Source organism: Harpegnathos saltator, unplaced genomic scaffold, assembly GCF_003227715.2.
Source record: "Harpegnathos saltator strain DR-91 unplaced genomic scaffold, Hsal_v8.6 scaffold35, whole genome shotgun sequence".
Taxonomy (NCBI): Eukaryota; Metazoa; Arthropoda; class Insecta; order Hymenoptera; family Formicidae; genus Harpegnathos; species Harpegnathos saltator.
In genome coordinates this window covers 299,910-326,106 of record NW_020230150.1, presented here as the reverse complement: position 1 = coordinate 326,106, position 26,197 = coordinate 299,910, and the positions used below count along the sequence as shown (strand labels likewise).

The 26,197-nt window shown below is 41.8% G+C and overlaps 1 protein-coding gene and 1 pseudogene across 1 annotated transcript; both read right to left on the bottom strand.

Moving 5' to 3' along the window:
- Positions 1 to 18,862: 18,862 nt before the first annotated feature.
- Positions 18,863 to 22,402, bottom strand: LOC112588935 (uncharacterized; annotated as a pseudogene).
- A 467-nt stretch (positions 22,403 to 22,869) lies between these two features.
- Positions 22,870 to 23,599, bottom strand: LOC112588936 (uncharacterized). The gene is made up of 2 exons (XM_025300305.1): positions 23,260 to 23,599; positions 22,870 to 23,051 (listed from the first exon to the last, which is right to left on the bottom strand). The coding sequence occupies exons 1-2, from the start codon at positions 23,515 to 23,517 to the stop codon at positions 22,989 to 22,991; spliced, it is 321 nt and encodes a 106-aa protein (XP_025156090.1). The 5' UTR covers positions 23,518 to 23,599; the 3' UTR covers positions 22,870 to 22,988.
- Positions 23,600 to 26,197: the final 2,598 nt, after the last annotated feature.

Genomic DNA, 26,197 nt, shown 5'->3' with positions numbered 1-26,197 from the left:
CCGGAAGACTCCGACCGCGAAGCGTGGATCTACGCTCTGCCCTTGGAGCAGCTGCGAGACCAAGCGACGGCGCGCGGTATAAACGCAACGGGCAACGCGGCGACGCTCCGTGCTCGCTTGCTTCGCTACGAGCGAGCAGAGCGCCGAGACCCTCCACCGCCGTCACCGGCGGAGGACGCGATGCGCCCGCCCCTGTCGCGCGAAGACATCGGGGGGAAAACGGAGGAACCCGAGTTCGTCGATAGAACGGTCCTCGAGCCGGGGAAGGTCAGCCCCGATACATTGAAGGTGCCGACAGGGAGGATATCGTCACCGTACCGGGCGGTACCGCCACCGCCGTTATCGCTACCGCCAGAGGAGATACCTCCTCTTTTCGTACCGCAAGTTCCGAGATCGCCGACCCGAAGGCCGGAGGTGCGCTCGAGTCATCCCGCCATGACGACCAGCGACGCATACAACGTGATGCGTCGCTGGAATATAAGTTTTTCCGGAGCGGCGGGAGGTGATGTAGAGGCGTTCCTCCTGCGAATATCGGAGGGGAGAGACATCGTACCGATTACCGACACCGATATGCTCAAGTGCATGCCGTTTTTCCTCACCGGCATCGCATTGGAGTGGTACCGTGTGGGAAGGTCTCGTTGGTTCTCGTGGCGTGAGTTCGAGGTCGCGATGCGCTCACGGTTCGGCGACCCCGACTTCCAATTCGCGTTGCGCGATCAGATTTTGCGGCGCACTCAGGGGGAACATGAACCGGTCGCGGATTATTTAACGTGCATGCGCGGGCTGTTCGGACGGCTCGACCCACCGTGTGGTGAGGTCGAGCTATTAAATTACGCGCATAGAAATATGCTCCCGCGCCTACAAATCTCGGAGCACCGAGATGATGTCGTGTCGATAAACGCGTTAGAGAGGCTCGCGACGCGCGTCGAGCGTAGTTACGCCGCGAGCCAGTATCGTGCCCCTCCGCCTCCCGAGAGATCCGCGTGTCCAGATCTCGCCTACCGGCCGCCACCGCGCTCGTCTCGGCCGTCTCCCGCGATGACGGCCGAGCATGTATCGAATTATCGAGCCGCGGAGCGAGAGGAAATTCGTGAGAGGGAGCGTCCGCGCGCCGCGGAGGTGACGCGTCAACCGGCGGGGGCGACCCCGCCGGCTCCGGTGAGAGAGGATCGCTGGGCGACCCCTCGAGCCGGGGGCGCGGGGACGGGGGCGAGGAGAAGTACTCGGCAGGAAACTGCCGGGGAACCTGCCCCCGGACCGGCAGCAAGGAGCGGTTCCGACAAATGTTGGAACTGCGACTCGGCCGGTCATTTGGCGCGCGAATGTCGCGCGCCCCCGCGAGTCCACTGCTATCGCTGCGGAAGGGGGCAGCATACAGTGAGGACGTGTCCCTCGTGCGCGGGAAACGGGGCAGGGAGACGCTAGAGAGGGTCCCTGCGTCTCCTCCCGCTTCCGAGACCCGCGAGAAAAAGCAGGGGGTGGCGAGCTCTTATGGTGCGTTCGAAGGGCGTGAGAGAGCGTCCCTGCAATTCCTTGAAATATTAATTGGTGAGTTTCCCCTGCTCGGGTTGGTCGATACCGGTTCGGATCGAACCCTTTTTGGTGTAGAGGGTATCGATGCAATCCGCGGGCAGGGGCTATCGTTCCCGAGTACCGTATCTTCCCGGATCCGTCTGGCGGACGGGACGCTAACCACGCTGGACGGGTCAGCGGACGTTATTCTCGAATTGCAGGGACGCCAAGAAACGCTCACGATCGGGTTTTTACCGAATCTCGCAGTACCGGCCATCCTGGGGATGGATTTTCTGGCGAGATTTCGTTTAGTTCTCGATTTCGCCCGGGGCAAATGGAGCTTCGCGGATGACGCACTGAGCCGCTATCCTTTCTGCAATTAGCGCGGACAACAGAGCTTTTGTTGCGGGGTCTCGGAATTGTCGCGGAAGCAAGAAGTAAAGCTCACAAAATTTATAGATGATACCGTACCGATCGCTGCCGAAAATCCCGGCGTCACGTCGCTGACAGAACATCGGATCGACGTTGGGACGCATTTACCGATTCGGCAGCGATGTTATTTAGTGTCGCCTAAAGTGCAAGAGGCGATCCGTGGGGAAGTAGACGTTATGCTCAAGGCCGGAATTATCGAGCCCTCCGGTAGTGAGTGGTCAAATCCGGTAGTTATGGTGAAGAAACCGAGTGGCAAATATCGCTTTTGTATCGACTTTCGGAAAGTAAATAACGTCGCGAAGAAGGACGCATATCCGTTGCCAAACATGACGGGAATTCTCGACAAGTTACGGTCCGCGCGATACATCTCGACGATAGATCTGAGTCAGGCCTACTTTCAGATACCGCTGGTAGCAGAAAGTCGAGAGATTACCGCTTTTTCCGTACCGGGCAAAGGCCACTATCACTTTACGCGAATGCCGTACGGATTATCGGGGGCTCCGGCCACCTTTCAACGGTTGCTCGATAAATTAATCGGGCCGGAGATGGAGCCCCATGCATTCGCGTATTTAGATGATATTGTCGTAGTTACCGAAACATTCGAAGAACATCTCGAATGGTTATCGCGCGTTCTCGCAAAGATTAGCTCGGCCGGACTTACCGTAAATTTAGAAAAATGCGAATTTTGCCGCTTGGAAGTCAAATATCTCGGGTTTTTGGTACACCGCGACGGTTTAAAGGTAGACGACGAGAAAGTCCAGCCGCTTCTCGAGTACCCGGCGCCGACCAATTTAAAGCAACTACGCCGCTTTTTAGGGATGGCGTCGTGGTATCGTCGCTTTTTACCGAAGTTCGCGACTATTAGCGAACCGCTCACGCGACTGCTTAGGAAAGGCAGGCGATGGGAGTGGACTACCGAGCAAACTACCGCTTTTGAGAAAATAAGATCTGATTTGACCACTGCTCCGATCCTTTCGTGCCCAAATTTCGAGGTACCGTTTATCGTACAGACCGACGCGAGTTCCGTGGGAGTGGGAGCTGTATTGACGCAGACAATCGACGGGGTCGAGCGCGTCTTCGCGTACGCGAGCCGCGTGCTCGCGGACGCGGAAAGAAAATACAGCACCACGGAGCTCGAGTGTTTAGCGGTCGTTTGGGCGATAAAGAAGTTCAGACCTTATTTGGAAGGCTACCGTTTTACCGTGATTACCGATCACAGCAGCTTAAGGTGGCTACACAATTTGAGCAATCCCACGGGTCGACTTGCACGATGGGCATTAGAGTTATTAGAGTATGACTACGAAATCATACATCGCAAGGGAGCACTGCATCATGTTCCCGACGCGCTATCGCGCATGTATGAGGGGGATTCCGAGACCCCCATGACGGCCACGGCAATGGGAGTAGGAATTGATCTCGAGGCGAATGTCGAGTCGGAGGTACCGGAGACCTCCGACAAATGGTACCGCAAGCGTTATCGTGAGGTCTCGAAGGACCCGAAGCGTTTCCCGACTTGGCGAATTATTGAGGAAAAATTATATTTCTTGCGGCCCACGAAAATAATTTCTGATTTGGTGGAGGATCTCGATCGTTGGAAGTTGGTGTTGCCGGGCGAATCGCGGGGCGAGGCGCTCGGGGAATCCCACGATTATCCTCAGGCGGGCCATCTGGGCGTCGAGAAGACATATCATCGTCTTGCCGTCGCCTATTATTGGCCCAATATGTTCCGGGATACCGCAAATTACGTTAGACAATGCGAGGTCTGTCAGCGGACCAAGGTGGACCAGCAGGCCCCTGCCGGCCTGATGGGTCGGAGGGTCGTCGAGAAGCCCTGGACAGTGGTCGCGGCCGACATAATGGGCCCGTTGCCGCGCAGCCGGGCCGGTTACTCCTATCTCTTAGTGATCCAGGATTTATTTTCCAAATGGATGGAGTGCCGGCCCTTGCGTAGCGCGAACGGAAAGCTCATTCGTGCCGCTCTCGACGATCTCGTAATATCGCGCTGGGGAACACCGAAGGTCTTGTTGACAGACAACGGTACCGAGTTCGTGAATAAGGATATCGAGCAATTCGCAAAAGAAAACGGCATACATCACAGTACCGTACCGCCGTATCACCCGCAGGCCAATCCGGTCGAGCGGGTGAACCGAATTTTAAAAACGATGATCGTGGCCTTCCTCGGAGACGACCACCGCGAGTGGGATGCGCACCTTACCGATTTTCGTTTCGCGTATAATTCCGCGCATCACTCGTCGATCGGGACTTCTCCCGCGTTCCTCAACCTCGGACGCGAATTAGACCCGCTGAGTTCCGCGAGGCGTCGAGGGGAAAAAAATATCGAAATATCGTCGCGGGATCCGGCCGAGTGGTCGGCCCGCATGCGTCGGTTGGAGGCGATACATTCGTGGGTTGCGGAAAATCTAGAGTCCGCGTATCAGCGCCAATCGAGGCGTTATAATTTGCGTAGGCGTCCCGTCGTGTACCAGAAGGGCGATTTGGTGTGGAAGCGACAACATGTGCTTTCGACCGCGGCTCAGCACACGACCGCCAAGTTAGCGCCGAAATTTGACGGCCCCTTTAAGATCATTAAAGTACGGTCGGCGGCGGTGTGCGAGCTCGCGCGGCTTTATGGGAAGCCTATCGGGAAGATCCATGTGAAAGAATTGAAGCCTTACGTGGCCCCGGTTCCTGCTTAGATTGCCGTACCGTACCGTACATGGAGAGATGTCGGACACGAAGCGAGCTTGGGACAACTTCCGGAGCCGCTACCGCGAGGTGTTCCGCCTGATCGCGCGCGAGCACCCCGGATTTTGGGCGGCCGCCAATGACGTGTGGGAGACACACCGGCGGGAGACGACCACCACCCGAGGGGCCGTCGTGAGGGAGGTCCCGCCGATGCGGGACGCGTCCTCCCAGACGCACCCGCCACCCCGAGTCGTGCACTACGTGCAGACTCAGACACAGGGGTGGTGGGACCTCTGGGGGGACCTAATGGTCCATGCGAGACAGCAGGCCGCCCGGGAAGTGCGGGGGACCGCTCGCCCGCCCCGCGAGAGGCCAGCCCGGAGCCCGCGAGCCGAGAGACGACCCCGGGGGTTGCCGGGACGCCGAGCCGGACGGGGGAGAGTCGCCGGTCGCGGTCTCGAGGAAGATCTGGGGGCTGCTGGAACTGCGGCAGCCCCAGGCACCGGTACTCGGCCTGCCCGCGGGACCGGGCGGCCGAGTTTTATTACCGGTGCGGCCAGCGAGGGACGACTCTGCGGGACTGCCCCCGCTGCCAGGAGGAGTGGCGGCGGAGCGGTTAGAGGGCCGCCCGGCCGCTGAGTACCGATCCCGCGTACCGCTCCCGAGGGGAGCGAAGAGCCCTCGGTATCGGGGTATATTTTTTTTTGGTGTCGGGTTTCTTTTTCTTTTTTTTTGGGGCTTGGGCGAAAATTTTTTTTTGTGGGTTTCTATGAAATAAAAAGGATATAATAAGAGCCGTCCCGCCCTTTCTCTTTCCTACCCCCTTCCGTTCCTTTCTTTTTTTTTTGTTTTTTTGTGCGAACCCCCCCCCGGAAGACGGGAGGAGCCCTGTCGGTGGCTCGCGGTTCCTCCATCGCGTGCCGTATCGAGACTCGCGAGAGAGACCGAGGGTGAAGCAGGTGGATGGTCAGCGGCGGACAGCACAAGACCTTGCAGGTCTTCGTCGGGGAGGGGGGAGTTGTGACGTGGCAGCCGGAAAGGCGCCCGTCACAGGCCGACCTTTCGGCCCTTAGGCGAGACTCTCGGGGGGGGGGGTGTCGCCTTGCGCTCTCCCCCGTAATAATTAGTGTTAGTAGTCGGAGCGCGCTGGTGGAACGGTCCCGCGTCCCCGCGCTCTGTACCCCTGGACCTCCTGCGCCGCCCATCAGGAGCGGAGGGATCGGTGGAGGAAGGAAGAGGATGACACCCCCTCGGCAAGACCGCCACCCCAGGTGAATGCACTCCTTTAATAATACTAGTATCGGTTTCGTATCGTCGTGAAAGGTTCTCGCTGTCACTTCCGTTGTCCACAGGCCTGCAAGGATATCGCGCCGAACGGTCGGCGTTCCCGTGTTTGGCGCGTGAACGCCGGCTAGACAGAGCCAGCCTGAACACGGAGATCGGGCGAGTGTGAGCAAGAGAGAGAGAGAGAACGAGCAAGAGAGTGAGACCGAGCACCCGTCCCGCGGATCGAAAAACAAAGATCCGCGGAAGGATTCCCGTATCACCGATATAGGGAGATTTACCGAGGAACGGGGAAAGACAGGTAGCACGAGACAAACAAACGGACAAGAAAGCCTGTCAGGGGAGAAGGAAATAAAAAGAGGAGACTCCCATTGTCGCTCTCTAATATCGCCGACCTGCTTCCGAATAGTACCGGAGAGATATCGACTACCGCGAAGGAGAATAAAAGCGAAAGCATTAGTGAAGTTTTTGGCGTCAGCAAGCGGAGGGCTCCGAACGTACCGCTCGCCTAGGAGGGGACGTCAATGGCAGCGCGTGCCAGAGCGAGCGTGAGAGGGAGAAGAGAGGAGGACCACGTCGCCGGGAGGTTCCCGATTGTGTAAGACCTTCCACCTGCATTATCGTTTCGGTGTCGTGAGAGTAAAGAGTCTCGTCAAAGTTATCGGCGTAGCGAACAATCTCGAATTCGCGAGAGCCCAAGCGGAGTGTATCGTATCGAGGGGTCGGACCGTTCCGATTCCCGAAATAATAAAGCTAAAGATAGTCGAAACGCGCCTCGTAATTCTTGTGTTTTCCCGGTCATTCCCGACTCCCGACGAACCCTTCCCGTCTACCGACTTAAATATCGAAGAGCTACCGGTCCCGTCGACTTCGAGTGTCTCGGCTCTTTGGGGAAGTGTCGCGTAGCGTTGGTGAACGGTGCAGCCCGCTGCACCTGGCGCCCAACCGATTTTGTGAGAGCTAGGTTGGCCGAGACGCGTGGACCGACGGCAGTTTGCCGACGGCGAGCGATAATCGCGTCGCAGAACATTTTCTCATGTTGCATATTAGTATTCGTGTTTTAGCTGATTCAGTATCTATAAATGATCCAGCTAATATTATATGTGCACACAATCTTTTGCAGCAATTTGTTATGTTTTTTGAAAAGCCATATGGTGTAAAATATATTAGTTATAATTGAATATCTCAAAAGTGGCGCCATTTATAAACAAAATGCTATCGCTTTCTTGTCCTCCTTCAAGCCAAACAACTTTTGTCTGAAACATTTTTTAATTTAACGCAATGTTTCTGAGATATTTGTGATGTGACATTAAAATGGGACACCCTGTATATAAATTGTTTCACACTGCAGTATTACGGCGATAATCAGAAATATTACGCGGCGGTTTGTCATGGTGGAATATAGCGGCAATATTCCTATGATATTGCAATGAGATTTATCATCGCCCAATAATGTTGTAATATTGCCACTATGTTGCCATACGATAGTCACATTGTAACATTGCAGTAATATTCCAGTGATATTGTAATCTGATATATCACTCCGCAACATTGTTATAATATTCCTGCGATATTGTAGATTGATATATCACATTAAAGTATTACAGCGATATTCAGAAATATTACGTAGCGGTCTATCATGCTGGAATATATCGGCAATATTCCTGTGATATTGCAATGAGATTTATCATCTCGCAATATTGTTGTAATATTGTCACTATGTTACCATACGATAGTCACATTGTAACATTGCAGTAATATTCCAGTGATATTGTAATCTGATATATCACTCTGCAATATTGTGATAATATTGCTGGAATATTTTATAATAATCTTGTGGTTTTGTAATATTGCTACGATATTATAATATTGCTTCAATATTGCTGCATATTGCAGTGCTGTGTGGGTATAGAAAGAAAAGAAAATAAACGAATATAGAAAACACGTATTTGTATACAATACTATTAAGAGATACCTTGTAAAGAAGTAAATATGTTTGACATATTAAATTTCGCTATCAATTCATATGCAATTTCTCTTGATAACCGAAAATGCATGATAAAATTTATATCAATGTATCTTGTAACAATATTTTCAATATAATTATTTATTTTTATGTAGTCTATCCTTTACACCATTCCCAAAATTGTATGAAATATACGTAGCTCGTTATAATCTAGAAACAGTAAGAAGGTTATATTCTCTTACAATTTCTATCTTACTAATAATTAATTTCTCTCATTAAATATATGTTACCATCACCTTCATCCACAATTTGTGGTACTATATAACATCCTCTTCTTCTTCTAAAAATTGTATTATTGCATTGTTTACACATTGTCCATCCGCTATGTTAAACGCCATTTCAACTGTTGCACTACGCGTTTTTTTAGATACACATATATAACCCAAGTAGCAAGATGACATTTAAATACGTCATTATGGCATCATTAAGACGTGTTTAACGTCATTATAACGTCATTAAAACGTCATCAAAACGTTATCTTGCTACCTGGGAATATTCTCGAACTTGTTTGCACTATCCTGAACTTTCTTGAATCAGTTCAAGTTTTAGTGCAGAGTTAGGTCGTCTAAGAAGAACAAAATCTACGGAGGCGGCCAAACCCGCTCCAGAATCGTGGCAACGCAGAAAACTCAAAACTGAATTGTAGAATTGAACCATAAGCCTCAACCCAGCAGGTTATATATCGGTGCCGCCTTCAATTCAGCAGAGCATATATAATTGCGGTGGTTCGAACCTATACTACAACACGCCAAAACTAGGAAAAGCCTAGAAAAACAGGTCGGTAAAGTTCTTACGAGTTACACAGATCAACCACCAGGGATTGCCACAATCGGCGTTGGGCCATGCGAAGGCACGCTGTCGTTGTCGCGCTCGATTATATCAGAGAGGAACGTGAGAGCGGCCAACACGGTGTTTTCGATGATATTGATTTTCCGCACTGGGAAAGGGCGCCATCTGCATCCATTTCAAGAGGGGAACTACGATGCTACATCCACTTTCAGGTTTCGGCAGTAAAACCTGTATGTGGTGGCAGTCCGTGCTACATCCATTTTTAGGCAGTTTATGTTCGTGCTACAACTATAATAGCGTACTTGACAAGCACGGTTTCGCACATTGTTACGCGTTTATAACATGAATTAACATGTTAACATGTGCAAAAAAAAGAATTGACATTGTATATGATTAATATCATGAAGATCATACGAAGTGTCCGGTAATTAGCTGCCAACCCGAAGTGTGAGGGTAGATTGGATTGAGACAAACATAAAAGTCCCATACCATTTTGCGAGATTCGCAATAATTATCGAGTTATTAATGACAGAAATCTGAGGAGTAAAAGCGCGCCGACATAGATGATTCGAAAAGCGTTGCAGCTGCTCGGGGCAGCGATCATGAATCTTTTCCCTAGCGTGAACTAATAAAAAGTGAAAGACTTCTGTGAATCAGTGAAAAATGAAAAATTTTATATGAATTTGTGAAAATCGAAACATTTCACATGACAATTGAGTCGTTCAACATGGCAGTTGCGCGTTCTGGATAATTCAATGAATACCAAAGAAATCAAAATGATCAAAATAATAATGTCCGTGTAGTCCGAAGGATATTACGTGACATGCAAAATCCGTTTGACATAATATCCAAAGAAAATGTTTCAAAATATGTATGTACAGGTAATATAAACCTTATGCACCGACGAGATATACTACAAAGAAAGGTGACCTTACGGGATTTAGAGTACCAGAGAAATTTCCCTGGTGAGGCACTCGGGCGAAAGAGACCGTCTCGCATTTAGCGCAGTAATGGAAACTAATACTTCTCAATCCTTTTCTTCGCATCAAAAAGATTCAGAATTCAGACATATTCAAAATGTCAATACTTTTTAATACGTTTCAATTCGACATTTTATACAGAGAAGTAGGACGAAGGGAATGGGATGCGGGCAACGATACATCATGCGTCTCCAGACGTGTCAAATCGTTTATTATAGAGGAGACTTTGATACGGTAACATGTATTCGAATATTTAATCGTCCCATGGACCACTTATATATAATAAAAAAAGAATTAACGCGGATAAATGAACGATTCGTATCAATTTTTTCTTTTCTTATAATACAATGAAAGAGTCAATCAATATCGAAAATTGAATATTGATTAATACCATAAATCAGTGTCAGAAAATTGCCCAAGTGCAATGACAATTTGTTCTTATTTTTCAGGTACTTACCCCTCTAATTTACTCAACAAATTAACTCTGTTAAACGAACGATCCGTATCAATTTTTCTTGTCTTATAAAGAAATGAGAGAATAAATCAGTACCGAAAACCGAACACCGATTAATACCTAATTTTTTCATCAAATTAACGCGGATTAATGAACGATTCGTATTAAATTTCTGTTTTCTTATAGAGAAATGAAAGAGTAAATCAGTACCGAAAACCGAATATCGATTAATACCATAAATCAGTGTCAAAAAATTGCACACGTGCAATTACAATTTGTTCTTATTTTTCAGGTACATACCCCTCTAATCTTATTCAACAAATTAACTCAGATAAACGAATGATTCGTTTCAATTTTTCTTGTCTTATAAAAAAATGATAAAATAAATCAGTACCGAAAATCGAAGACCGTTCAATATCTAATTTTTTCATCAAATTAACGCGGATAAATGAACAATTCGTCTGAATTTTTTCTTTTCTTATAGAAAAATGAAAAGAGAAATGACTACCGAAAAGCGAATACCGATCAATATCGAATTTATTCATCAAATTAACGTGGATAAACAAACGATATGTATCAACCTTTTTTTCTTTTATAGAGAAATCAAAGACTAAATCAGTACCGAAAACCGGATATTGATCAATACTATAAATCAGCGTTAGAAAGTTGTCTAAGTGCAATGACAAGTTGTTTTCATCTTGCAGGTACTTACCCCACTAATTTACTCAACAAATTAAGTCGGATAAAAGAAAGATTCGTATCAATTTTTAATCTCTTATAAAGAAATTAGAGAATTAGTCAGTACCGAAAATTGAGGACCGATCAATATTTAATTTATTCAACAAATTAGTGGATAAATGAATGTTTCGCCTGAATATTTTTTCTTATAGAGAAATGAAAGAGTAAATCAGTACCGAAAATCGAACATCGATCAATACCGTAAATCAGTGTCAGAAAATTGTCCAAGTACAATGACAATTTGTTCTCATTTTTCAGGTATTTATCCCTCTAATTTACTCAACAAATTAACTCGAATAAGCGGATGATTCGTATCAATTCTTCTTGTCTTATAAAGAAATGAGAGAATAAATCAGTACCGAAAATTGAAGACCGATCAATATTTAATTTATTCATCAAAATAACGCGGATAAACGATTCGTATGCATTTTTTTATAGAAAAATGAAAGAATAAGTCAGTACCGAAAATCGAATATCGATTAATACCATAAATCAGCGTCAAAAAATTATCCAAGTGCAATGACAGTTTGTTCTCATCTTACTTACCACTCTAATCTTATTTAACAAATTAACTCGGATAAACGAACGATTCGTATGAATTTTTTTGTCTTATAAAAAAATGATAAAATAAATCAGTACTGTTCGGAACTAGCCCGAACATATGATAGCTCCGGAGAGCTGGCTGGAAGTACGGGATCGCAGAGCGACGTCCGCCTGCGTCTAGGCTCGCTCGAGTCCGCTCGGTGACCGTCCGGTCGTCCTGATCAAAGGCCGGGGCCTCGCAAGGCGATCACAGACCCTGCTGATCAGGCAACGTCGCGCGCCGACTGGGCCATGCCCAGGGACGGCGGCGAGAACAAGAGAGAAGAAGCACGCGCACGTGCCGATGTAAAGTGACACGCAGTGTAAACGCAATGGACGCAATAGACGCAGTAGTAACGCAGAAGAGAATAACGCAGAAGAACGACGCAGAAGAACCTAAACGTAGCTATATATAAGCGAAACAACGTCGCCTACGCAAGTCCCGCAGGACACACGTCCGTGACGTCAACGGTGCGCGGCACCCGAAGCACGCCAAGGACGTGCATCGAAACGACCTCCGTCGTTTCGGATGGCCTGCCCTTCCGGGCGTAATGGCCAATAGCCAGCCACGGTCCCGAGGACGCGTGGAAACGGAGCTCCGAGAGCTCCGGCTCGCAGGACGACCAAGTCGCTCCTGCGAGAAAGCCAAGTTCCCAATGGACACTTGGACGTAGGAGCGCGACCGTTCTAGGACTGCGACCGAGCCGCTCCAAAACCGCCAAGGCCCCCTACGGACACTTGGGCAATAAGGGAGCTCGAAGCTCCGAGGAGACGGTCGAGTCGCTCCTAAGATCACGGCAACGCCGTGAGCCCGAGATCACAAAACGAGGTTCGAACCATTTGCCTCAACCCAGCAGGGTGTGTCGGCGCCACCTTCAACTCAGCAGAGTCTATAGAGCAGTGGTTCGAATCTGAAACGAAATACCCGATCGCCCTAGGAAGCCTAGAAAGCGCGTCGGTAATCACCAGTAACACGATGCACTAACGTGTAGCACTACTTGCTACCTAAACTGGCCAGGCAGAAGACAAGACAAGGCCAGGACCAGGCATCGCGCGCCTGGTTATATATCCGGGCGGTCGAATCTTGCCCGCGGGCAGCGGAATCGCGAGCCGCGCCGTGTAGCGGCCGCGGTTGGACCTAGTGGGGGTCCCGCGCGCTCGCTCGCGAGAACCCGAGTCCCCCACCGCCAGCGAGAACGCCCCGGGCACCAGGCCGCCCGCCCTGCAGCGTTGACTGGCACCGACTTTCCGTACGGCATCACGTGCCGTACGGAACAAGTACCGAAAACCGAATATCGAATAATATCATAAATCAGTGTCAGAAAATTGTCCAAGTGCAATTACAATTTGTTCTTATTTTTCAGGTACTTACCCCTCTAATTTACTCAACAAATTAACTCGGTTAAACGAATGATCCGTATTAATTTTTCTTTTCTTATAAAGAAATGAGAGAATAAATCAGTACCGAAAACCGAAGACCGATCAATTTTTTCATCAAATTAACGCGGATAAATGAACGATTCGTATTAATTTTCTGTTTTCTTATAGAGAAATGAAAGAGTAAATTGGTACCGAATATCGAATATCGATCAATACCATAAATCAGTGTCAAAAAATTGCCCACGTGCAATGACATTTTGTTTTTATTTTTCAGGTACTTACCCTTCTAATCTTATTCAACAAATTAACTCGGATAAACGAACGATTCGTATCAACCTTTTTTGTCTTATAAAAAAATGAGAAAATAAATCAGTACCGAAAACTGAAGACTGATCAATACCATAAATCGATGTCATGAAAATTGTCCAAGTGCAATGACATGTTGTTTTCATCTTACAGGTACTTATCTCACTAATTTACTCAACAAATTAAGTCGGATAAAAGAACGATTCGTATTCAATTTTTATTCTGTTATGAAGAAATTAAAGAATCAGTCACTACCGAAAATTGAAGACCGATCAATATTTAATTTATTCATCAAATTAACGCGAATAAATGAACGTTTCGTATGAATTTTTTTTCTTATTGAGAAATGAAAGAGTAAATCAGTACTAAAAATCCAATGTCGATTAATACCATAAATCAATGTCAAAAAATTGTCCAAGTGCAATGACAATTTGTTCTCATTTTTCAGGTATTTATCCCTTTATCTCATTCAACAAATTAACTCGGATAAACGAACGATTCGTATCAATTTTTTTGTCTTGTGAAACAATGAGAAAATAAATCAGTACCGAAAATCGAAGACCGTTCAATATCTAATTTTTTTCATTAAATTAACGTGGATAAATGAACAATTTGTATCAATCTTTTTTTCTTTTATAGAGAAATCAAAGACTAAATCAGTATCGAAAACCGGATATTGATTAATACTATAATATAAATCAGCGTTAGAAAATTGTCTAAGTGTAATGACAAGTTGTTTTCATCTTGCAGGTACTTATCCCAATTTACTTAACAAATTAAATCGGATAAAAGAACGATTCGTATCAATTTTTCTTCTCTTATAAAGAAATTAGAGAATCAGTCAGTACCGAAAATTGAAGACCGATCACAATATTGAATTTATTCATCAAATTAATGCGGATAAATGAACGATTCGTATGAATTTTTTTTTCTTATAGAGAAATGAAAGAGTAAATCAGTACCGAAAATCGAATATCGATTAATACCATAAATCAGTGTCAAAAAATTATCTAAGTGCAATGATAATTTGTTCTCATTTTTCAGGTATTTATTCCTCTAATTTACTCAACAAATTAACTCGAATAAACGAATGATTCATATCAATTTTTCTTGTCTTATAAAAAAATGAGAGAATAAATCAGTACCGAAAATTGGAGACCGATCAATATTTAATTTATTCATCAAATTAGCGCGGATAAATGGACTAGTCGTATCAACTTTTTTCTTGTAGAGGAATGAAAGAGTAAATCAATACCGAAAATCGAATATCGATCAATACCAGAAATCAGTGTCAGAAGATTGTCGAAGTGCAATGACAATTCGTTCTCATTCCCGAGTCTTTCCCGAGTCGAGATATTAATTCTACATTGATCCTGCAAATTGCATCCAATTTGAAAAATCAATGTAGAATATCTAGGTGCGCAATAGTGAACAAGCTTTGTCGTACCTGAACGTTACATCTGGCTACTCTCGCAGTCTCGCATGATGAGTCTTCAATAGCGACGTATTCCGCAGTTTTTAATACTCGTTTATTTCGATAATGTATATGTACTTAATCCTTATATTCTTAATTTAAATGAGCAATTTTTGTTGATTTTGACTATATATTCGCTTAACAGCGCAAGAAAGAGAACAAAGATAAAAACGTAAATAGAACTGCCTTTGTTAGAACTGTGCGTGAGATAAATATATAAGGATTAAATAATCATATAAGAATTAGAGGAAATGGGAGATGAAAAACACTTTTTATTCTCATCATTCTTAAAGTTCTTTTTTCCTTTTTTCTTCTCTTTTTTTTCTTTTCTTTTTTCTAATGAGAATGATGAGAATTGTAGCTCTCAAAAGAGCTGAAGCTGCAAAGGCAAAGACAACGGTTATGTCTAATAATGTTGTTTCACTAATAGAGATTTTAATTCAGATTCGGTACAATAAAAAAGATAAAAAAGAATGAGAAACGGACATTCTAGCAGATTCTAAACGAAAACCGCAATCTGAGCATTATTAGACGAATAAAAATCAACACTTGTAAAATTTATATCAGATTCTAAGATCATTATTCATAGTTTTCTAAATTATGTGCAACTTTTTATTGAGAACATAATTAAAAATTTGTATTCATAAACCTTAGCTTGCCTCAGCAACCTTGCTTGAATAGACATTCATATTTTATGAGAAAAGAAAAGTAGAACTCATGTTATGTGAAATTAGGTTAACGAATAATCAAATCTCAAGCTATTTTATTATTTTTCAGATGATAAACTATGAATGCTGATCTAATTTCGACTCGGGCATGTCTTTACTTCGAGTAAAGTCCGTTAAAATTAGAAAAATCCTGCGTAATAATTACTCGAGGTACTTCGAATACCATACATGATGTATCGCTGTCCTCGACTACGTCTGTCGGCGCGCTCCAAGTCCTCTCTCCATCCTGACTTCTCGATCCGACGTCCTCCTTCTGGTTACTCCGTCGCAGCACCCCCGGATACTCCATCGTAGCACTGGCGACGACACTGCTACTCTATCTCTAACACTCGCGCAAGTAAGATTCGGGGACAAAGAAACGCGTATTAACCGATACGACTACCGACACTCGTACTCTGCGTCGCGATATGCGCGTCGTTCGTCGGCCCGAGGCGCAATGTCCTTTCCGCAATCACGGAGTCATTTATAAGCGTACGAAAACAAACAATCGGGAAGGTTACCCTCCACCTTGCCGATCAATGTTAATGCCTGCGTCGTCCGTTAGCTGAAAATGATAACAACTCGTGTTTTCAAAGCATGCCTGAGAGGGAGTCGTTTCAAACTTCACAATAATTATTTACATTTGTTCCAAGAATCATATTACGCTGAATTCAAACTGTCTCTATTTTGACATGACATACACGAGATTTGCGATTGTATCATTGATCTTTCTTTGGACAAGAAAATCCTGAGAGGAACGCTGTTCGAGAATATCACATTTTATATTTCAGGTGCCTTGCAGATTATCGAATCCGGTGTAATCAGGGAAAGTATGAATGCGTCGCTATGAATAACATGCATGGGCACGGAGTACTCCAAGTCAATCACGTTATACGTGAAACGTACATGTATTTAATATTATATAAAATTTACCTTTTTAAACAAAAAGGTAAAAAAAGGCGCCAAGTACAAGCGCAACACGTATTGTGTTATTTTTAGAAGTATCAAACTCAAATTATTTTTTTATTGTATATATGTGTACATAAGTTTTTACAAGTAAAACTTATAACTATAATAAAACTCTGCAACACTTTTCTACTGTATAAAAGAAGTGATATATTAGAGCAGTAGCGCCAACTGAGAAATTCCGACTTCTTATTCCCGGAAAATTCGTCAAACGTCAAACGAAGGGCAAAAAGTCGCTCGCGAGCCAATCAACACAATCTGCGCGATGTAAACATTGCGGGCCTCGGCGGCGGTTGAAGCAAGAGAAACTTGCCCTTGGGCATCTTTTCTTTTCTCGAAGGGACAACGAGGGGAATGCGAGGAGGCCTTTCAACTGTACGCGACATTGATTTACTGCTTATTGATTACTGAAAATAAAGAAAATTATTCTGTCGAAGCATCGGATATTTGTTAGCTTTATGTTAATTATAATTAACATTTATGTTAATATCACCCGAACGGCCGAATCTTAGCTGCAAGCAGCGGAATTGGTGAGCGCGCCGCGTAGTGGCCGCGATCGGCACTAGTAGCTGCGCGCGGGGCACCGGCGGGAGCACCGCGCGCTCGCTTGCGAGAAACCGACGGGAGCCAGGCCGTCCGCCACGCAGCACCGGCTCGACGATTATAATAATGTTCATGTAGTATCAACGCGAACGAATATCATTACTTGCATACTTCCGAACAGTTTGAAATAACGATAAATCCATCTACCTGCTCAAGGGTCTTCTACTATATTGTATAAAGGTTTATACTTGTGTTAGAGTACATATAAATGCTTTGAGGCAGCTGTAGTGCGAAAACCTGGTCAAAATTTACGAATACTGGCAGTATATCCGCTCACTTCTAGCTGACTAGATCTTTTAATTTGTATTTTCTTTTGTTTTACGAGTGCCCATAGACATATAATATATAGACCGCGCATTCGCAACGTTTCCTTTGTCTGCACATGTTTAATATTAGAAAGAGGTAGCATGCTTTTGTAGAGCAGTCTGTCTCTTTCTAACGATGTGTGGTGGGCCCCTCCGCTTGTTTAGAAGTGAAGTGTTACGTCTTCGGTTCTCCTTTTCGCGAAACAAAGCGTATGTAGACAATTGACATCAAAGATTATAACGTATTTACTCATAATAATCATAACACAAAACATATAATCGTGACACAATGAGTCTATATTGTTGTGTATGCTGCAGTAATGCATATAAAAGTGACGAACAGATTATTTTCTACCGATATCCCAGGTAGCGCACACACGTTTCAGGAACATTTCAGAAATGTTTTACCGAAACGTTTCATAACCGTTTTCTAGAAATGTTTCTCATAAGTTAAAATGCCCACTTAAGAAACGTTACGTGAAACGTTTCTTTTCTAGAAATAAAACGTTTAAGAAACGTTTAAAAAAACGTTTGAGAAACTGTTATAAAAACGTTAATTCTACCGATTAAGAAACAATTCTGAAAGTGTTATAAATAAAATTCGTTTAATAAACAATATTGAAAAATATTGTTTTTTTAATATTTTTCAGTACTATTCATATCTATTTAAGTTTATATCTATAAAACATCATAAAAATCATGTCATTAATAAAAGGAAACATAGAATTTACATTTTAAATAAAATGTAAATGTAATGCGGGTTAAGTAAAATAATAAGTAATAATATGTATATATTTAAATATATATTATACAAATATGTATATAATTTTTTATTAATATGTACATAGGCAGTCTGAAAAGTTCTTGACCTGACACATACATGGCATTAGAAACTGTCAAACTATAACTGTATTGGAAAGTGGCATCCCTGATATAAACCCATGTAAAATTTTATTCGACCTGTCAAGTCGTTCGAGTAGTAGCATCAGTTGAAAAAACTTTGTGCAAGATTGGTGTCGCATTTGCTAACAATTTCGCATTTGCTAACAATTGACCAAAAACGCATTCGAATGCGTATTTCTCAAGCGTGTTTGGATCGTTTTAAGCAAAATAAAATGAATTTCAAGCGTCGTTTCATAACTATTGATGAAACTTGAATCCACCATTATATACCAGAGTGAAAAGAACCTTCCGGAATCACACTGTAATGATGGTATTGAATTATTGGAAAAACGTTGGAATAAATATATTGAAGTTTCAGGAGATTATATTGAAAAATAAAACATATTTCACGGCAAAAAAATTTCTTTTATTATTAGGCCGAGAACTTTTCAGACTGCCCTCGTATTAATATTTATTGTTTAGTATTATTTGTGTCTATTATTATTATTGGTATCGTTCATTTGTTGCAGTAAAAATAACACAACTCAAAAATATTTATGGTTTTCTACCAATAAATAGATCAAACAGAAATTATTTGTTTTATATTAGTAACACAACTTTGTGATTATTGTGTTTGTATACTATAACAGCAAATGAGCAATATATTTAAGCACATTAGCCAATCACATTCCAGCAAATATTTTATCCCCTCACGTGAACAGATCTTCTTCACAACAGCTTTTTCACATGAATGCGATTATTCACCATTAGTACATGTTGTTCTTTTCAATGCTCTGGCTGCGTTTAATGCGAGGCGAACAGAAGACAATTTTAACCACTCTTTAATTGCATTTTCTATAACAATAATAGGAGCATTAAACTCCACCTTCTTGACAGTTGCTAAAAACAATAAGATTCATACATAATCTAACATTTCCTTAAATCTATCATTAATAGGCACTAAAAATAAAATAAACAAATACATACCAACAATCAAGTTCTTCGTTTTTAACGATTTAAAAGCTTTTTTGGGCGCTCTATCTGCTCAATTATACTCTGAAGCATATTTATTCGTAATTAATTTTTCCTTAATCCTTCTAGTAATTTGTGAGACAGTAGTGCCGCCTGATATACATAAGATATTTATCTACAACATAAAACTATAAAAATTGTACATAAAACTTTCAACGAACACTGTACAAACGCTAAGAATTGTAATTCTTACCATATGTTCAAAGTTTTGTGTAGTATCTAAAAATTTTTCAATATCGTCTACTCCTCATGTGAGTCAACAAGAATTTTTGAAACATTCTCCACATTATACGCTTTTGCCAACGGCTCAAACGGATCATTTGTTCTCTGTAGAGAACTCCTGTGACTGTTTGACCACTTTTCAACAGCTCATGGTACAGCACACTCTTCTGATGCCACCAAATACAGAGCATTGCCTTTTTTCCGTGGATATTCCGCTTTGGCGTCGATGTTGAGGGTTGGTCGGGATCACAAATAGTTTTTCGACATTTGGGATTGTCAAACTAAATCCATTTTTAATCCCCAGTGATGATACGATGTGAAAACCTCTTTCTTTGCTGCCTAGCAAGCAGAATTTCGCAAGTGGTTTTTCGCCTTTCAATATCTCTTGACAATATCAGTTCATGTGGGACTCATTTTCCTTCCTTGTAAACCTTTGCTAAGGCTTTCAAACGATCGGAAATGACAAATTGAGCACAATTTAATGCTTCTGCAAGTTGCTTTTGCGTTTGACATGGGTCTTCGTTCACCAATGCCTGCAATTCTTCGTCTTCGAATACTCTTGGCCGTCCAGAACGCTCTTTGTCCTCTACATTAAAATCACCAATTTTAAAGCGTCGAAACTTTCTCTGCATGTTTTATCGGAAGGAGCATTATCACCATAAACTTCTACAAGCATTCGATGAGCTTCAGCTGCAGTTTTCTTCCAACTGAAGTAAAAGATTAAAACTTCGTGCAAATGACGCTTATTTGGCTCAAATTTCGACATTTTCGATGCAGTGAAAAACAATGTTATTGATGCAAACGTATACTTTTATGTATTGAATGTTATTGACAGATGTCAAAACAAATCATTAAGCTTCGTTTAGACATTACAGGTTAACGATAGTTCTAGCTATAGCTACATGTCGCTAAACGGACGGAACTTTCCGATTTACCTAATAACATATAAATGTCATATATTATAAATATGTTTCATACCATAACTCAGCAAATATCAAATAAAGTAATATAATTATTAGTTATGAATGTGTTCCCATTTTTAAGTATAAATATGATATAACATGTGTGTCCATAACAGTTATATTATTGAGTGAGAAATCATAATAATTATGTCGTTTATGTTATTTGAAGTTTTCTGAAAAGTATACACTATATTCTTGAAACAATGTGTATATGTAAGTTGAGCGGCTACTTTACAATATAATTATACCTATGCCTACGCAAAAATATGTAGGTATATGTAAAGATTTCAAGAATCAATCCCCAGAGTCAAAAAAGCTTTTGCAAATAATTGCTGACTAATGTTATATCATTTTAGGATGGTATTGTAATCACAAGAAAATCATCTATATTTCACCAGATTTATTATCTTCTGAACTGGTTGATGTAATATTGGATGCTGTCTGCAAAGGATTGACTTCTGTTGAAGAATATCTCTGAGATCTCATTTCAATATTAGATGAAGTTGGAGAAATATTTTTTTGTAAAGAAGACTCTTCGTAATTACTTGCAATACTACATGAACTTCTTGATAAATTAATTACTTTTAAGAGTCGCTTCTGATAATTCTTTAAAGCACTAATGGACGGTTTGGTAAAATATTTTTTCTAGAGGAAGACTCTTCATAATTGCTTCCAATATTAAATAAACGCCTTGCAAAATTATTGTCTTTGACGCAGATTGATCGTCATTATTTGCATCACTACATAAACTCCTTGGTAAATTAATTTTTCTTGAGTAAGACTTTTGATGATTTTTTTAAGCACTAGATACATAGTTTGAAACACTAGATACATAGTTTGGAGAAATAACTTTTCTGCACGAAGACTCATCGCAATTGCTTCCAATGTTAGACGAACACATTGACAAATTATTTTCTATTAAAGAAGAAGACTGATCATCAATGCTTACAACACTAGATGAACGTTTTGGTGTATTAATATTTATTTTAACGACTTTTCACAATTCATTTTTATATTAGAAAAATGTTTTGGAGAAATAATGGTCATTGTAGATGGTTTGTACGTATTGATCACTGTCGATGTTTTTGAGGAAATATTATTGTTTTTTGTGAGTGTTTTAAGTTTTGGAGGCGATGGGATGTCATCACATATTGTTTTCTCATCGTTATCGCATTCAGAAGAATCTGAATAGAATCGAAATGATCTTTTTAATTTTCTTTTGGGCCGCTGATATTAAGATATTTCCACTTCACTTTCAAGAGTAGATGTAAATTCTGCATCCACTAACTTTTTCCTCGCTTCACCATAAGATTCTGAAATAATATTTTATTTTAAAACTTTTAAACAGATAAATTAAATAATTACAAATAAGCTGAAAGGAACAGTAAGACTGTATATATGAAACTATATGGATAAAAACTACAACTGAATATAAAATTAATATTATATGAGAGTATATTTCTATTATACAAGGTGCACTATTTATCTGAATACATTGAAATATCTCGAGAATTATGCATTGGATAAAAAAAGTGGTTAATAAAAGTTGTTAGTCTCGAAGGGGGACATCCAATGATACCAAACTTGACCTCCCACCCCACCCCCTAGGGGTGGGGGTTGGGAGCAACTTTGAAATCTTATTTGGAAATCCCCTTTTTTATTGCTGATACGGATTCTATGCCACAAAATACGTAAATTTTGTCCGAAACTTTTTTTTAATTCGTGATAGATGGCGTTGTAATCGCAAAAAATTATATTTTCCGCAATTCTCCAGAAATGATCATTGGATTGAGAAATAAAAAATACCTGTTCAATATTTTTAAAGAACATAATAAAAGTTATTCCTCCCCATCCTCTTGGGGTAGGGGGATGATAACGTTCAAATCTCAAATGGGGACCCACATTTTTCATTGCAGAATTAGATTGTACGTGAAATTTTTATTCAGTTTTTTTCATTCGTGATAGATAGCGTTGAATTTTTCCAATAAACTACTTTTAGCGTTACACAGGAACAACGACGAGGACGTAGTAGTTTTATGTTCCCTTCGGGTGCTTTCTTAATGTGAGTACTTGCCTCTCATAGATCGAGGTGCTTTTTTAATGTGAGTCCCCTTGCCTCTCACTGTTCAATTAATTAGAGTAAGTGTTCGAAATTTTTACCTTCAACTTCAATACACTTATTGATCCTTTTTTCAAATGACTGTACACAGGATAGAAGCATATCTGCGGGAGTTTCAGCGCAAGCGTTTCTTATGTGTTCTAATATGTTTTCACGAGTTGTTGGCACTTGTTGATAAACCTTATCTTTTAGGTAAGCCCACAGAAAGAAATCCGGCGATGTCAAATCAGGCGACCTAGCAGGCCAATTAATCGGGCCACCTCTGCCAATCCACCGACCATTGTAATCATGGTCTAATACTTCCCGTGCTGCTATTGAGTAATGCTCTGGGCAACCGTCATGCTGAAACCACATATTTTGTCGAACGTCCAAGGCAACATCATCAAGTAGTGATGGTAGTTCCTGTTCCAGGAAATTTCGACATTTGATTCCATTCAAATTACCTTCAATAAAATAAGGACCAATGAGTCTGTTCCCTATGATTCCACACCAAACGTTAACCGACCAAGGACGTTGATGTTCAACTTGTCGTAACCAGTGGGGATTTTCTACACTCCAGTAATGCATGTTATGTCGATTAACGCCACCATGATTTGTGAATGTAGACTCATCTGAAAATAGTACATTAGCAATGAAATTGGGGTTCGTTTGCATTTGTTGAAGTGCCCATTCACAAAACACCACTCGATTATGAAAATCATCGCCATGAAGTTCTTGATGCAGTGAAATGTGATATAGGTGATACTTATGACGATGCAATATTCTGCGAACACTATCTCCGGAAATTCCGAAATCGCGATGTAATTACCTAGTGCTTACCTGTGGGTTGTGGTGAACAGCTGCTAGCACAGCTATTTCATTAACTTCTCCTGTAACAGATGTTCTTCGTTTTCTTTTTTTAGTTTGTACGCTGCCATCCGAGATAAAGGCAGTCACAACTTTGTAAAAAAAAGAACGTGAGCGAACATTGTCTGGAAAACGCTCAGCATACAAGGCAACAGCATCGTCAACATTCCTCCTACATTCACCATAAATCAGAATCATTTCAATTTTTTCTTCTACGGTTGCAGAATTCATTTTCCACTTGCAATTCTGTTCAAGAATGAAGGGTAGATATGCAGGTAATAAAAACTAGTCAAGTAAAATGAAATTGTTAGAGATGCTTTGAGTTCTAATTCTGAAAGAAAAGTGAGCTCTGACCGCATTGCACTGCCTTTTATAATAAGCCGTAGTTCGCTATACACCCATAGTGGCGCGTCGAGCAGTTCCCTCTTCGATTCGGGTTCCCATTTAAGATTTGAACGTTACCACTCACCCTACCCCGAGAGGATGGGGAGGAATAACTTTTATTATGTTCTTTAAAAATATTGAACAGGTATTTTTTATTTCTCAATCCAATGATCATTTCTGGAGAATTGCGGAAAATATAATTTTTTGCTATTACAGCGCCATCTATCACGAATCAAAAAAAAGTTTTGGACAAAATTTACGTATTTTGTGGCGTAGAATCCGCATCTGCAATAAAAAATGGGGGTTTCCGTTTAAGATTTCAAAGTTGCCCCCAACCCCCACCCCCAGGGGGAGGGATGGGAGGTCGCGTTTGGTATCATTGGATGTCCCCCTTCAAGACTAATAACTTTCATTAACCACTTTTTTTTATCCAATGCGTAGTTCTCGAGATATTTCAATGTCTTCAGATAAATCGTGCACCCTGTATATATATATATATATATGAATATGTCTAAATGCACTTATATGTACAGGTTGCGTGGAAAGTTCGCGGAGCGGCATCTATAAGTAAACGGTAGAATTATAAATTGTAGTCGGTTATATAGAATCATTCTTCACATGAACCTAGGTCAGGTTTCATTTCCATCTGTCAATTCTTTCTGTGTTTACAAGCCAATTGAAGTTGACGTGTCAGTATATTTGTTCGCAATGGAAAATTTGAAACAGCGTGCAGTGATTGAGTTCTTTGTTAAAAAAGGTTTAAAGGCAATGGACATTCATTCCGAGATGGTAAATGTGTTAGGGGAAACTGCTCCTTCAAAAACAATGATTTGTAAATGGGTACTTGAGTTTCAACGGGGTCGTACAAGCATTGAAGATGATCCACGCAGTGGACGCCCAAAAAGCGCATCAACACCAGAAATCATTCAGCAAATACTTGTTATTATTTCTGAAGATCTAAGTGTGACTATGCGCAGTGATAGGAAATCGGTGACGGGCTTGCCAGCGAATTTCCCCCACCACATACGCACACACAGCCGACTCGGTCTATCTGTGTCGGCCACGCGCTCGGCAATCGTCGGCGCGCCAAACGAAAGAGAGAATATCATTCCCTCTTTCTCGCTCTCGTTCTCGCTCAGCGACACGAGTTAGGCTGATTCTTTCTCGGCTGTAATCTGAGTCGCGGGCGCGACTATGACGATACTGAGAAGTTTTTCCTATTTGACGCGCTGAAATCATTATGAATATTATATTATTATTAATAATATTGTTGTTTATAATAATAATATTAATAATATTCCGCGCCGAAGAAATGAAATATATTTCATTAATTATTTTGCTGAGACGGACAGGTTCACAGATTTTATTATTGTTGGGAATTGTTTAATAATATTTGAAGTATAATTTTAAGTTGTATAAAGATGTAGAATAAAATATGGAAAAGTATTGTAACAAAGTCAAGAAGGTACGAAACCTACTTATTTTCATTACAATATCCTCTGAATTAACAAATACTCTTCAAACAGTATTAAACAATCCTCAAAAACAATTACATCCGTGTATCCGAAATCTTATGTCTGCGCGAAAAAAAGTTCATAAAATATGTGTGTTTCGCCGCGCTGAATGAGAAAATCCTCAGAACAATGTTATATATAGAATAATGTATAGTGCATCAATAAATATGCAGTTTAGTAAAAAGGTAATTTATTTGTTTATTTCAATATCTTCGAATGTATGCACTTGTTTGCGAAACAGTTTTCCCATGGATTTTCAATGCAGTGTCGAACAGCACAACTGTTAATCCAATGAACCTGTTTAAGAGAAATAAGTGGACCATTGGCAGCGCTCTGAGTTCAGTGTTCAGTGCACCACTCAATAAAAATATTATAATACTATGTTTGTATTAAAATGACACGAAGTTTAACGAATTATTTATGAAAAATCACCATAAATGGATGAAAAACCGTGTGCAGTTATAGCATACAGTTTAGAAAACCCACTCCTTGCCAGCAATGTGGATAGAATCAAGTTGGAAAAAGAGTTAACATTCTTTTTGCCGATTCATACAATGATACCAAAGTATGAAGCAAATGCATTATGCATGTAGTACTGCAGTGGTATTGTGTATGCATGAAGAATGGAAAACTATTAATAAAGTAATTATTAGTAATTAAGTAACTAATCAATGTTTAAAAAGATGTACTGTGTCGTGTGTTACGTCCTAGAGGAGGAACGCAACCTTTTCGTTCGCGAGTAAGGCGAACCTCGTTCGTACACGCGTGTCAGTGGACGGGTCCCTTTACTCGGGCACCGACGTACGACGAGCAGTCCGTTTTTCGGTCAGGGATCCCTTTACCGGGGATAGGAGTTGACTGTTGGAAGGGTGGGGTGATTTTGAAATTAACTGATGGAAATAAATTAATACCAAATTTATTATTATTAAAATAAGAGTGACAACAGAAAGTTATACGGCGCGGTTTATTACAATTTACTTGAATGATATTGTTATGTGTATGCGTGTGTGTGT

Bases quoted from the DNA above. Each gene is read 5' to 3' on its own strand.
- LOC112588936 (XM_025300305.1), bottom strand. From the start codon at position 23,517: ATGAATTCTGCAACCGTAGAAGAAAAAATTGAAATGATTCTGATTTAT. The intron at 23,052-23,259 runs GTAAGCACTAGG...TACTATTTTCAG, and splicing joins CTGTTCACCACAACCCACAG to ATGAGTCTACATTCACAAAT.